At 52.1% G+C, this 16,162-nt stretch overlaps 1 protein-coding gene across 1 annotated transcript in view; it reads left to right on the top strand.

Annotated features, from left to right (window-relative positions):
* Positions 1-16,162, top strand: part of LOC142187372 (uncharacterized) — a gene marked incomplete at its 5' end in the record, with an annotated part of 76,252 nt that overhangs the window by 16,254 nt on the left and 43,836 nt on the right. Inside the window, 3 exons of the mRNA XM_075261577.1 lie at positions 14,547-14,612; positions 14,687-14,965; positions 15,138-15,194. Of these exons, the coding sequence (XP_075117678.1) occupies positions 14,547-14,612; positions 14,687-14,965; positions 15,138-15,194 (402 nt within the window). The remainder of the gene's footprint in view (positions 1-14,546; positions 14,613-14,686; positions 14,966-15,137; positions 15,195-16,162) is intronic.

The following is a 16,162-nucleotide window of genomic DNA, read 5'->3' on the forward strand; positions in this document are numbered from 1 at the left end:
GATGTGGTACGTGTGACGGGACAGATGTGTGATGTGGTACGTGTGACGGGACAGATGTGATGTGGTACGTGTGATGGGACAGATGTGTGATGTGGTACGTGTGACGGGACAGATGTGTGATGTGGTACGTGTGACGGGACAGATGTGTGATGTGGTACGTGTGACGGGACAGATGTGTGATGCGGTACGTGTGACGGGACAGATGTGTGATGCGGTACGTGTGACGGGACAGATGTGTGATGCGGTACGTGTGACGGGACAGATGTGTGATGCGGTACGTGTGACGGGACAGATGTGTGATGTTGTACGTGTGACGGGACAGATGTGTGATGTGGTACGTGTGACGGGACAGATGTGTGATGTGGTTCGTGTGACGGGACAGATGTGTGATGTGGTACGTGTGACGGGACAGATGTGTGATGTGGTACGTGTGACGGGACAGATGTGTGATGTGGTACGTGTGACGGGACAGATGTGTGATGTGGTACATGTGATGGGACAGATGTGTGATGTGGTACATGTGATGGGACAGATGTGTGATGTGGTACATGTGATGGGACAGATGTGTGATGCGGTACGTGTGACGGAACAGATGTGTGATGTGGTACATGTGATGGGACAGATGTGTGATGCGGTACGTGTGACGGGACAGATGTGTGATGTGGTACGTGTGTTGGGACAGATGTATGATGTGGTACGTGTGACGGGACAAATGTGTGATGGGACAGATGTGTGATGGGACAGATGTGTGATGTGGTACGTGTGACGGGACAGATGTGTGATGTGGTACGTGTGATGGGACAGATGTGTGATGGGACAGATGTGTGATGTGGTACGTGTGACGGGACAGATGTGTGATGTGGTACGTGTGACGGGACAGATGTGTGATGTGGTACGTGTGACGGGACAGATGTGATGTGGTACGTGTGATGGGACAGATGTGTGATGTGGTACGTGTGACGGGACAGATGTGTGATGTGGTACGTGTGACGGGACAGATGTGTGATGTGGTACGTGTGACGGGACAGATGTGTGATGCGGTACGTGTGACGGGACAGATGTGTGATGCGGTACGTGTGACGGGACAGATGTGTGATGCGGTACGTGTGACGGGACAGATGTGTGATGCGGTACGTGTGACGGGACAGATGTGTGATGTTGTACGTGTGACGGGACAGATGTGTGATGTGGTACGTGTGACGGGACAGATGTGTGATGTGGTTCGTGTGACGGGACAGATGTGTGATGTGGTACGTGTGACGGGACAGATGTGTGATGTGGTACGTGTGACGGGACAGATGTGTGATGTACATGTGATGGGACAGATGTGTGATGTATGTGTGACGGGACAGATGTGTGATGAGGTACGTGTGACGGGACAGATGTGTGATGCGGTACGTGTGACGGGACAGATGTGTGATGCGGTACGTGTGACGGGACAGATGTGTGATGCGGTACGTGTGACGGGACAGATGTGTGATGCGGTACGTGTGACGGGACAGATGTGTGATGCGGTACGTGTGACGGGACAGATGTGTGATGCGGTACGTGTGACGGGACAGATGTGTGATGTGGTACGTGTGACGGGACAGATGTGTGATGTGGTACGTGTGACGGGACAGATGTGTGATGTACATGTGATGGGACAGATGTGTGATGTACGTGTGACGGGACAGATGTGTGATGTGGTACGTGTGACGGGACAGATGTGTGATGTGGTACGTGTGATGGGACAAATGTGTGATGTGGTATGTGTGTTGGGACAGATGTGTGATGTGGTACGTGTGACGGGACAGATGTGTGATGTGGTACGTGTGACGGGACAGATGTGTGATGTGTGACGTGTGATGGGACAGATGTGTGATGTGGTACGTGTGACGGGACAGATGTGTGATGTGGTACGTGTGACGGGACAGATGTGTGATGTGGTACGTGTGACGGGACAGATGTGTGATGTGGTACATGTGATGGGACAGATGTGTGATGTGGTACATGTGATGGGACAGATGTGTGATGTGGTACATGTGATGGGACAGATGTGTGATGCGGTACGTGTGACGGAACAGATGTGTGATGTGGTACATGTGATGGGACAGATGTGTGATGCGGTACGTGTGACGGGACAGATGTGTGATGTGGTACGTGTGTTGGGACAGATGTATGATGTGGTACGTGTGACGGGACAAATGTGTGATGGGACAGATGTGTGATGGGACAGATGTGTGATGTGGTACGTGTGACGGGACAGATGTGTGATGTGGTACGTGTGATGGGACAGATGTGTGATGGGACAGATGTGTGATGTGGTACGTGTGACGGGACAGATGTGTGATGTGGTACGTGTGACGGGACAGATGTGTGATGTGGTACGTGTGACGGGACAGATGTGATGTGGTACGTGTGATGGGACAGATGTGTGATGTGGTACGTGTGACGGGACAGATGTGTGATGTGGTACGTGTGACGGGACAGATGTGTGATGTGGTACGTGTGACGGGACAGATGTGTGATGCGGTACGTGTGACGGGACAGATGTGTGATGCGGTACGTGTGACGGGACAGATGTGTGATGCGGTACGTGTGACGGGACAGATGTGTGATGCGGTACGTGTGACGGGACAGATGTGTGATGTTGTACGTGTGACGGGACAGATGTGTGATGTGGTACGTGTGACGGGACAGATGTGTGATGTGGTTCGTGTGACGGGACAGATGTGTGATGTGGTACGTGTGACGGGACAGATGTGTGATGTGGTACGTGTGACGGGACAGATGTGTGATGTACATGTGATGGGACAGATGTGTGATGTATGTGTGACGGGACAGATGTGTGATGAGGTACGTGTGACGGGACAGATGTGTGATGCGGTACGTGTGACGGGACAGATGTGTGATGCGGTACGTGTGACGGGACAGATGTGTGATGCGGTACGTGTGACGGGACAGATGTGTGATGCGGTACGTGTGACGGGACAGATGTGTGATGCGGTACGTGTGACGGGACAGATGTGTGATGCGGTACGTGTGACGGGACAGATGTGTGATGCGGTACGTGTGACGGGACAGATGTGTGATGCGGTACGTGTGACGGGACAGATGTGTGATGCGGTACGTGTGACGGGACAGATGTGTGATGTACATGTGATGGGACAGATGTGTGATGTACGTGTGACGGGACAGATGTGTGATGTGGTACGTGTGACGGGACAGATGTGTGATGTTGTACGTGTGACGGGACAAATGTGTGATGTGGTATGTGTGTTGGGACAGATGTGTGATGTGGTACGTGTGACGGGACAGATGTGTGATGTGGTACGTGTGACGGGACAGATGTGTGATGTGGTACGTGTGACGGGACAGATGTGTGATGTGTGACGTGTGACGGGACAGATGTGTGATGTGGTACGTGTGACGGGACAGATGTGTGATGTGGTACGTGTGACGGGACAGATGTGTGATGTGGTACGTGTGACGGGACAGATGTGTGATGTGGTACGTGTGACGGGACAGATGTGTGATGTGGTACGTGTGATGGGACAGATGTGTGATGTGGTACATGTGATGGGACAGATGTGTGATGTGGTACATGTGATGGGACAGATGTGTGATGCGGTACGTGTGACGGAACAGATGTGTGATGTGGTACATGTGATGGGACAGATGTGTGATGCGGTACGTGTGACGGGACAGATGTGTGATGTGGTACGTGTGTTGGGACAGATGTATGATGTGGTACGTGTGACGGGACAAATGTGTGATGGGACAGATGTGTGATGGGACAGATGTGTGATGTGGTACGTGTGACGGGACAGATGTGTGATGTGGTACGTGTGATGGGACAGATGTGTGATGGGACAGATGTGTGATGTGGTACGTGTGACGGGACAGATGTGTGATGTGGTACGTGTGACGGGACAGATGTGTGATGTGGTACGTGTGACGGGACAGATGTGATGTGGTACGTGTGATGGGACAGATGTGTGATGTGGTACGTGTGATGGGACAGATGTGTGATGTGGTACGTGTGACGGGACAGATGTGTGATGTGGTACGTGTGACGGGACAGATGTGTGATGCGGTACGTGTGACGGGACAGATGTGTGATGCGGTACGTGTGACGGGACAGATGTGTGATGCGGTACGTGTGACGGGACAGATGTGTGATGTTGTACGTGTGACGGGACAGATGTGTGATGTGGTACGTGTGACGGGACAGATGTGTGATGTGGTTCGTGTGACGGGACAGATGTGTGATGTGGTACGTGTGACGGGACAGATGTGTGATGTGGTACGTGTGACGGGACAGATGTGTGATGTACGTGTGATGGGACAGATGTGTGATGTATGTGTGACGGGACAGATGTGTGATGAGGTACGTGTGACGGGACAGATGTGTGATGCGGTACGTGTGACGGGACAGATGTGTGATGCGGTACGTGTGACGGGACAGATGTGTGATGCGGTACGTGTGACGGGACAGATGTGTGATGCGGTACGTGTGACGGGACAGATGTGTGATGCGGTACGTGTGACGGGACAGATGTGTGATGCGGTACGTGTGACGGGACAGATGTGTGATGTGGTACGTGTGACGGGACAGATGTGTGATGTGGTACGTGTGACGGGACAGATGTGTGATGTACATGTGATGGGACAGATGTGTGATGTACGTGTGACGGGACAGATGTGTGATGTGGTACGTGTGATGGGACAGATGTGTGATGTGGTACGTGTGATGGGACAAATGTGTGATGTGGTATGTGTGTTGGGACAGATGTGTGATGTGGTACGTGTGACGGGACAGATGTGTGATGTGGTACGTGTGACGGGACAGATGTGTGATGTGTGACGTGTGATGGGACAGATGTGTGATGTGGTACGTGTGACGGGACAGATGTGTGATGTGGTACGTGTGACGGGACAGATGTGTGATGTGGTACGTGTGACGGGACAGATGTGTGATGTGGTACATGTGATGGGACAGATGTGTGATGTGGTACATGTGATGGGACAGATGTGTGATGTGGTACATGTGATGGGACAGATGTGTGATGCGGTACGTGTGACGGAACAGATGTGTGATGTGGTACGTGTGATGGGACAGATGTGTGATGCGGTACGTGTGACGGGACAGATGTGTGATGTGGTACGTGTGTTGGGACAGATGTATGATGTGGTACGTGTGACGGGACAAATGTGTGATGGGACAGATGTGTGATGGGACAGATGTGTGATGTGGTACGTGTGACGGGACAGATGTGTGATGTGGTACGTGTGATGGGACAGATGTGTGATGGGACAGATGTGTGATGTGGTACGTGTGACGGGACAGATGTGTGATGTGGTACGTGTGACGGGACAGATGTGTGATGTGGTACGTGTGACGGGACAGATGTGATGTGGTACGTGTGATGGGACAGATGTGTGATGTGGTACGTGTGACGGGACAGATGTGTGATGTGGTACGTGTGACGGGACAGATGTGTGATGTGGTACGTGTGACGGGACAGATGTGTGATGCGGTACGTGTGATGGGACAGATGTGTGATGTATGTGTGACGGGACAGATGTGTGATGAGGTACGTGTGACGGGACAGATGTGTGATGCGGTACGTGTGACGGGACAGATGTGTGATGCGGTACGTGTGACGGGACAGATGTGTGATGCGGTACGTGTGACGGGACAGATGTGTGATGCGGTACGTGTGACGGGACAGATGTGTGATGCGGTACGTGTGACGGGACAGATGTGTGATGCGGTACGTGTGACGGGACAGATGTGTGATGCGGTACGTGTGACGGGACAGATGTGTGATGTACATGTGATGGGACAGATGTGTGATGTATGTGTGACGGGACAGATGTGTGATGAGGTACGTGTGACGGGACAGATGTGTGATGCGGTACGTGTGACGGGACAGATGTGTGATGCGGTACGTGTGACGGGACAGATGTGTGATGCGGTACGTGTGACGGGACAGATGTGTGATGCGGTACGTGTGACGGGACAGATGTGTGATGCGGTACGTGTGACGGGACAGATGTGTGATGCGGTACGTGTGACGGGACAGATGTGTGATGCGGTACGTGTGACGGGACAGATGTGTGATGTGGTACGTGTGACGGGACAGATGTGTGATGTACATGTGATGGGACAGATGTGTGATGTACGTGTGACGGGACAGATGTGTGATGTGGTACGTGTGACGGGACAGATGTGTGATGTGGTACGTGTGATGGGACAAATGTGTGATGTGGTATGTGTGTTGGGACAGATGTGTGATGTGGTACGTGTGACGGGACAGATGTGTGATGTGGTACGTGTGACGGGACAGATGTGTGATGTGGTACGTGTGACGGGACAGATGTGTTATGTGTGACGTGTGATGGGACAGATGTGTGATGTGGTACGTGTGACGGGACAGATGTGTGATGTGGTACGTGTGACGGGACAGATGTGTGATGTGGTACGTGTGACGGGACAGATGTGTGATGTGGTACATGTGATGGGACAGATGTGTGATGTGGTACATGTGATGGGACAGATGTGTGATGTGGTACATGTGATGGGACAGATGTGTGATGCGGTACGTGTGACGGAACAGATGTGTGATGTGGTACATGTGATGGGACAGATGTGTGATGCGGTACGTGTGACGGGACAGATGTGTGATGTGGTATGTGTGATGGGACAGATGTGTGATGGGACAGATGTGTGATGTGGTACGTGTGACGGGACAGATGTGTGATGTGGTACGTGTGACGGGACAGATGTGTGATGTGGTACGTGTGACGGGACAGATGTGATGTGGTACGTGTGATGGGACAGATGTGTGATGTGGTACGTGTGACGGGACAGATGTGTGATGTGGTACGTGTGACGGGACAGATGTGTGATGTGGTACGTGTGACGGGACAGATGTGTGATGTGGTACGTGTGACGGGACAGATGTGTGATGTGGTACGTGTGACGGGACAGATGTGTGATGTACATGTGATGGGACAGATGTGTGATGTATGTGTGACGGGACAGATGTGTGATGAGGTACGTGTGACGGGACAGATGTGTGATGCGGTACGTGTGACGGGACAGATGTGTGATGCGGTACGTGTGACGGGACAGATGTGTGATGCGGTACGTGTGACGGGACAGATGTGTGATGCGGTACGTGTGACGGGACAGATGTGTGATGCGGTACGTGTGACGGGACAGATGTGTGATGCGGTACGTGTGACGGGACAGATGTGTGATGTGGTACGTGTGACGGGACAGATGTGTGATGTGGTACGTGTGACGGGACAGATGTGTGATGTACATGTGATGGGACAGATGTGTGATGTACGTGTGACGGGACAGATGTGTGATGTGGTACGTGTGACGGGACAGATGTGTGATGTGGTACGTGTGATGGGACAAATGTGTGATGTGGTATGTGTGTTGGGACAGATGTGTGATGTGGTACGTGTGACGGGACAGATGTGTGATGTGGTACGTGTGACGGGACAGATGTGTGATGTGGTACGTGTGACGGGACAGATGTGTGATGTGTGACGTGTGATGGGACAGATGTGTGATGTGGTACGTGTGACGGGACAGATGTGTGATGTGGTACGTGTGACGGGACAGATGTGTGATGTGGTACGTGTGACGGGACAGATGTGTGATGTGGTACATGTGATGGGACAGATGTGTGATGTGGTACATGTGATGGGACAGATGTGTGATGTGGCACATGTGATGGGACAGATGTGTGATGCGGTACGTGTGACGGAACAGATGTGTGATGTGGTACATGTGATGGGACAGATGTGTGATGCGGTACGTGTGACGGGACAGATGTGTGATGTGGTACGTGTGACGGGACAGATGTGTGATGTGGTACGTGTGACGGGACAGATGTGTGATGCGGTACGTGTGACGGGACAGATGTGTGATGTGGTACGTGTGTTGGGACAGATGTATGATGTGGTACGTGTGACGGGACAAATGTGTGATGGGACAGATGTGTGATGGGACAGATGTGTGATGTGGTACGTGTGACGGGACAGATGTGTGATGTGGTACGTGTGATGGGACAGATGTGTGATGGGACAGATGTGTGATGTGGTACGTGTGACGGGACAGATGTGTGATGTGGTACGTGTGACGGGACAGATGTGTGATGTGGTACGTGTGACGGGACAGATGTGATGTGGTACGTGTGATGGGACAGATGTGTGATGTGGTACGTGTGACGGGACAGATGTGTGATGTGGTACGTGTGACGGGACAGATGTGTGATGTGGTACGTGTGACGGGACAGATGTGTGATGCGGTACGTGTGACGGGACAGATGTGTGATGCGGTACGTGTGACGGGACAGATGTGTGATGCGGTACGTGTGACGGGACAGATGTGTGATGCGGTACGTGTGACGGGACAGATGTGTGATGTTGTACGTGTGACGGGACAGATGTGTGATGTGGTACGTGTGACGGGACAGATGTGTGATGTGGTTCGTGTGACGGGACAGATGTGTGATGTGGTACGTGTGACGGGACAGATGTGTGATGTGGTACGTGTGACGGGACAGATGTGTGATGTGGTACGTGTGACGGGACAGATGTGTGATGTGGTACATGTGATGGGACAGATGTGTGATGTGGTACATGTGATGGGACAGATGTGTGATGTGGTACATGTGATGGGACAGATGTGTGATGCGGTACGTGTGACGGAACAGATGTGTGATGTGGTACATGTGATGGGACAGATGTGTGATGCGGTACGTGTGACGGGACAGATGTGTGATGTGGTACGTGTGTTGGGACAGATGTATGATGTGGTACGTGTGACGGGACAAATGTGTGATGGGACAGATGTGTGATGGGACAGATGTGTGATGTGGTACGTGTGACGGGACAGATGTGTGATGTGGTACGTGTGATGGGACAGATGTGTGATGGGACAGATGTGTGATGTGGTACGTGTGACGGGACAGATGTGTGATGTGGTACGTGTGACGGGACAGATGTGTGATGTGGTACGTGTGACGGGACAGATGTGATGTGGTACGTGTGATGGGACAGATGTGTGATGTGGTACGTGTGACGGGACAGATGTGTGATGTGGTACGTGTGACGGGACAGATGTGTGATGTGGTACGTGTGACGGGACAGATGTGTGATGCGGTACGTGTGACGGGACAGATGTGTGATGCGGTACGTGTGACGGGACAGATGTGTGATGCGGTACGTGTGACGGGACAGATGTGTGATGCGGTACGTGTGACGGGACAGATGTGTGATGTTGTACGTGTGACGGGACAGATGTGTGATGTGGTACGTGTGACGGGACAGATGTGTGATGTGGTTCGTGTGACGGGACAGATGTGTGATGTGGTACGTGTGACGGGACAGATGTGTGATGTGGTACGTGTGACGGGACAGATGTGTGATGTACATGTGATGGGACAGATGTGTGATGTATGTGTGACGGGACAGATGTGTGATGAGGTACGTGTGACGGGACAGATGTGTGATGCGGTACGTGTGACGGGACAGATGTGTGATGCGGTACGTGTGACGGGACAGATGTGTGATGCGGTACGTGTGACGGGACAGATGTGTGATGCGGTACGTGTGACGGGACAGATGTGTGATGCGGTACGTGTGACGGGACAGATGTGTGATGCGGTACGTGTGACGGGACAGATGTGTGATGTGGTACGTGTGACGGGACAGATGTGTGATGTGGTACGTGTGACGGGACAGATGTGTGATGTACATGTGATGGGACAGATGTGTGATGTACGTGTGACGGGACAGATGTGTGATGTGGTACGTGTGACGGGACAGATGTGTGATGTGGTACGTGTGATGGGACAAATGTGTGATGTGGTATGTGTGTTGGGACAGATGTGTGATGTGGTACGTGTGACGGGACAGATGTGTGATGTGGTACGTGTGACGGGACAGATGTGTGATGTGTGACGTGTGATGGGACAGATGTGTGATGTGGTACGTGTGACGGGACAGATGTGTGATGTGGTACGTGTGACGGGACAGATGTGTGATGTGGTACGTGTGACGGGACAGATGTGTGATGTGGTACATGTGATGGGACAGATGTGTGATGTGGTACATGTGATGGGACAGATGTGTGATGTGGTACATGTGATGGGACAGATGTGTGATGCGGTACGTGTGACGGAACAGATGTGTGATGTGGTACATGTGATGGGACAGATGTGTGATGCGGTACGTGTGACGGGACAGATGTGTGATGTGGTACGTGTGTTGGGACAGATGTATGATGTGGTACGTGTGACGGGACAAATGTGTGATGGGACAGATGTGTGATGGGACAGATGTGTGATGTGGTACGTGTGACGGGACAGATGTGTGATGTGGTACGTGTGATGGGACAGATGTGTGATGGGACAGATGTGTGATGTGGTACGTGTGACGGGACAGATGTGTGATGTGGTACGTGTGACGGGACAGATGTGTGATGTGGTACGTGTGACGGGACAGATGTGATGTGGTACGTGTGATGGGACAGATGTGTGATGTGGTACGTGTGACGGGACAGATGTGTGATGTGGTACGTGTGACGGGACAGATGTGTGATGTGGTACGTGTGACGGGACAGATGTGTGATGCGGTACGTGTGACGGGACAGATGTGTGATGCGGTACGTGTGACGGGACAGATGTGTGATGCGGTACGTGTGACGGGACAGATGTGTGATGCGGTACGTGTGACGGGACAGATGTGTGATGTTGTACGTGTGACGGGACAGATGTGTGATGTGGTACGTGTGACGGGACAGATGTGTGATGTGGTTCGTGTGACGGGACAGATGTGTGATGTGGTACGTGTGACGGGACAGATGTGTGATGTGGTACGTGTGACGGGACAGATGTGTGATGTACATGTGATGGGACAGATGTGTGATGTATGTGTGACGGGACAGATGTGTGATGAGGTACGTGTGACGGGACAGATGTGTGATGCGGTACGTGTGACGGGACAGATGTGTGATGCGGTACGTGTGACGGGACAGATGTGTGATGCGGTACGTGTGACGGGACAGATGTGTGATGCGGTACGTGTGACGGGACAGATGTGTGATGCGGTACGTGTGACGGGACAGATGTGTGATGCGGTACGTGTGACAGGACAGATGTGTGATGCGGTACGTGTGACGGGACAGATGTGTGATGCGGTACGTGTGACGGGACAGATGTGTGATGTGGTACGTGTGACGGGACAGATGTGTGATGTACATGTGATGGGACAGATGTGTGATGTACGTGTGACGGGACAGATGTGTGATGTGGTACGTGTGACGGGACAGATGTGTGATGTTGTACGTGTGACGGGACAAATGTGTGATGTGGTATGTGTGTTGGGACAGATGTGTGATGTGGTACGTGTGACGGGACAGATGTGTGATGTGGTACGTGTGACGGGACAGATGTGTGATGTGGTACGTGTGACGGGACAGATGTGTGATGTGGTACGTGTGACGGGACAGATGTGTGATGTGGTACGTGTGACGGGACAGATGTGTGATGTGGTACGTGTGACGGGACAGATGTGTGATGTGGTACGTGTGATGGGACAGATGTGTGATGTGGTACATGTGATGGGACAGATGTGTGATGTGGTACATGTGATGGGACAGATGTGTGATGCGGTACGTGTGACGGAACAGATGTGTGATGTGGTACATGTGATGGGACAGATGTGTGATGCGGTACGTGTGACGGGACAGATGTGTGATGTGGTACGTGTGTTGGGACAGATGTATGATGTGGTACGTGTGACGGGACAAATGTGTGATGGGACAGATGTGTGATGGGACAGATGTGTGATGTGGTACGTGTGACGGGACAGATGTGTGATGTGGTACGTGTGATGGGACAGATGTGTGATGGGACAGATGTGTGATGTGGTACGTGTGACGGGACAGATGTGTGATGTGGTACGTGTGACGGGACAGATGTGTGATGTGGTACGTGTGACGGGACAGATGTGATGTGGTACGTGTGATGGGACAGATGTGTGATGTGGTACGTGTGATGGGACAGATGTGTGATGTGGTACGTGTGACGGGACAGATGTGTGATGTGGTACGTGTGACGGGACAGATGTGTGATGCGGTACGTGTGACGGGACAGATGTGTGATGCGGTACGTGTGACGGGACAGATGTGTGATGCGGTACGTGTGACGGGACAGATGTGTGATGCGGTACGTGTGACGGGACAGATGTGTGATGCGGTACGTGTGACGGGACAGATGTGTGATGTTGTACGTGTGACGGGACAGATGTGTGATGTGGTACGTGTGACGGGACAGATGTGTGATGTGGTTCGTGTGACGGGACAGATGTGTGATGTGGTACGTGTGACGGGACAGATGTGTGATGTGGTACGTGTGACGGGACAGATGTGTGATGTACGTGTGATGGGACAGATGTGTGATGTATGTGTGACGGGACAGATGTGTGATGAGGTACGTGTGACGGGACAGATGTGTGATGCGGTACGTGTGACGGGACAGATGTGTGATGCGGTACGTGTGACGGGACAGATGTGTGATGCGGTACGTGTGACGGGACAGATGTGTGATGCGGTACGTGTGACGGGACAGATGTGTGATGCGGTACGTGTGACGGGACAGATGTGTGATGCGGTACGTGTGACGGGACAGATGTGTGATGTGGTACGTGTGACGGGACAGATGTGTGATGTGGTACGTGTGACGGGACAGATGTGTGATGTACATGTGATGGGACAGATGTGTGATGTACGTGTGACGGGACAGATGTGTGATGTGGTACGTGTGATGGGACAGATGTGTGATGTGGTACGTGTGATGGGACAAATGTGTGATGTGGTATGTGTGTTGGGACAGATGTGTGATGTGGTACGTGTGACGGGACAGATGTGTGATGTGGTACGTGTGACGGGACAGATGTGTGATGTGTGACGTGTGATGGGACAGATGTGTGATGTGGTACGTGTGACGGGACAGATGTGTGATGTGGTACGTGTGACGGGACAGATGTGTGATGTGGTACGTGTGACGGGACAGATGTGTGATGTGGTACATGTGATGGGACAGATGTGTGATGTGGTACATGTGATGGGACAGATGTGTGATGTGGTACATGTGATGGGACAGATGTGTGATGCGGTACGTGTGACGGAACAGATGTGTGATGTGGTACATGTGATGGGACAGATGTGTGATGCGGTACGTGTGACGGGACAGATGTGTGATGTGGTACGTGTGTTGGGACAGATGTATGATGTGGTACGTGTGACGGGACAAATGTGTGATGGGACAGATGTGTGATGGGACAGATGTGTGATGTGGTACGTGTGACGGGACAGATGTGTGATGTGGTACGTGTGATGGGACAGATGTGTGATGGGACAGATGTGTGATGTGGTACGTGTGACGGGACAGATGTGTGATGTGGTACGTGTGACGGGACAGATGTGTGATGTGGTACGTGTGACGGGACAGATGTGATGTGGTACGTGTGATGGGACAGATGTGTGATGTGGTACGTGTGACGGGACAGATGTGTGATGTGGTACGTGTGACGGGACAGATGTGTGATGTGGTACGTGTGACGGGACAGATGTGTGATGCGGTACGTGTGATGGGACAGATGTGTGATGTGGTACGTGTGACGGGACAGATGTGTGATGTACATGTGATGGGACAGATGTGTGATGTATGTGTGACGGGACAGATGTGTGATGAGGTACGTGTGACGGGACAGATGTGTGATGCGGTACGTGTGACGGGACAGATGTGTGATGCGGTACGTGTGACGGGACAGATGTGTGATGCGGTACGTGTGACGGGACAGATGTGTGATGCGGTACGTGTGACGGGACAGATGTGTGATGCGGTACGTGTGACGGGACAGATGTGTGATGCGGTACGTGTGACGGGACAGATGTGTGATGTGGTACGTGTGACGGGACAGATGTGTGATGTGGTACGTGTGACGGGACAGATGTGTGATGTACATGTGATGGGACAGATGTGTGATGTACGTGTGACGGGACAGATGTGTGATGTGGTACGTGTGACGGGACAGATGTGTGATGTGGTACGTGTGACGGGACAGATGTGTGATGTGGTACGTGTGATGGGACAAATGTGTGATGTGGTATGTGTGTTGGGACAGATGTGTGATGTGGTACGTGTGACGGGACAGATGTGTGATGTGGTACGTGTGACGGGACAGATGTGTGATGTGGTACGTGTGACGGGACAGATGTGTGATGTGTGACGTGTGATGGGACAGATGTGTGATGTGGTACGTGTGACGGGACAGATGTGTGATGTGTGACGTGTGACGGGACAGATGTGTGATGTGGAACGTGTGATGGGACAGATGTGTGCTGAGACAAATGTGTGAAGACGTGACAATGTATGTATGATGTGGATAGAATTTGATATGTTGCACACTCTTGCAGTCATGTATGACGGGTTTACACCTCTGGTGACATCATCATTCTGCTGCCGTTATAGATCTCAGAGATATCGTGTGGTTTCGGAGAGATTGGTCAGATCGGCGGCCGCTCACTTACCGCAGACGTGAGTTCCGGAGGCTTCTTTATCTGAGTATTGTGTTTCCCCAGTTATTATAGCGCCCCCTGTTTACATTTCAGGGGTGGTGAGGAAGCGCTGCGGCCGCAGGTCCCCCAACTTTTCCCGTGTAGAACTGGAGTGTTTTGTCTCGTTAATGGATCGTTACCTGCCGGATGAGCTGCAGCGGGTGGGCGCCATCTCTCTGCGGCAGCGCCGCGCCATCCTCCAGGAGATCGCCCGCTGCCTGGAGCCCATGTCCGGATGTCTCCGCACCCCGCGCCAGCTGCTGCACCGATGGGCAGATTTCAACAACAGAGACCCTGAGCGGCTGATGGAGATACGGATGCAGCTCCACCTTGGTGAGACGTGTGCGATACTTGTGTGTGACGGAGTGCACGGTCATCACCTATGAGTGGCGACTAACCTGTCACATTATGGGGGGAGGGGGAAGAAGTACTAAATCTGACCATGTGATCTGACATCAGCTAGTGATTGGTTGAGCTAAATGTCTTTTATTGTCTCTTGTTCCAGGCGGGAGTCATGACCAAAAATGGAATTTATCAGAAATGCAGTCAGGATCCTATCAGGGTAGGCATCACGTCCTGCAACTTCTGCGGTGTGTAGAGGATATAAGGTGGTCAGGCGCTACATGTGAATGGTCAAAGTACTGACAGGCGCCACATGTGAATGATCAAAGTACTGACAGGCGCCACATGTAACTGGTCAAAGTACTGACAGGCGCCACATGTGAATGATCAAAGTACTGACAGGCGCCACATGTAACTGGTCAAAGTACTGACAGGCGCCACATGTGAATGGTCAAAGTACTGACAGGCGCCACATGTGAATGGTCAAAGTACTGACAGGCGCTACATGTGAATGGTCAAAGTACTGACAGGCGCCACATGTGAATGATCAAAGTACTGACAGGCGCCACATGTAACTGGTCAAAGTACTGACAGGCGCCACATGTGAATGGTCAAAGTACTGACAGGCGCCACATGTGAATGGTCAAAGTACTGACAGGCGCCACATGTAACTGGTCAAAGTACTGACAGGCGCCACATGTGAATGGTCAAAGTACTGACAGGCGCCACATGTGAATGGTCAAAGTACTGACAGGCGCTACATGTGAATGATCAAAGTACTGACAGGCGCCATATGTGAATGGTCAAAGTACTGACAAGCGCCACATGTGACTGGTCAAAGTACTGACAGGCGCCACATGTGAATGGTCAAAGTACTGACAGGCGCCACATGTGAATGATCAAAGTACTGACAGGCGCCACATGTGACTGGTCAAAGTACTGACAGGCGCCACATGTGAATGGTCAAAGTACTGACAGGTGCCACATGTGAATGATCAAAGTACTGACAGGCGCCACATGTGACTGGTCAAAGTACTGACAGGCGCCACATGTGAATGGTCAAAGTACTGACAGGCGCCACATGTGAATGGTCAAAGTACTGACAGGCGCCACATGTGAATGGTCAAAGTACTGACAGGCGCCATATGTGAATGGTCAAAGTACTGACAGGCGCCACATGTAACTGGT

The sequence above is a fragment of the Leptodactylus fuscus genome, unplaced genomic scaffold (assembly GCF_031893055.1).
Source record: "Leptodactylus fuscus isolate aLepFus1 unplaced genomic scaffold, aLepFus1.hap2 HAP2_SCAFFOLD_210, whole genome shotgun sequence".
In the NCBI taxonomy this organism is placed as follows: Eukaryota; Metazoa; Chordata; class Amphibia; order Anura; family Leptodactylidae; genus Leptodactylus; species Leptodactylus fuscus.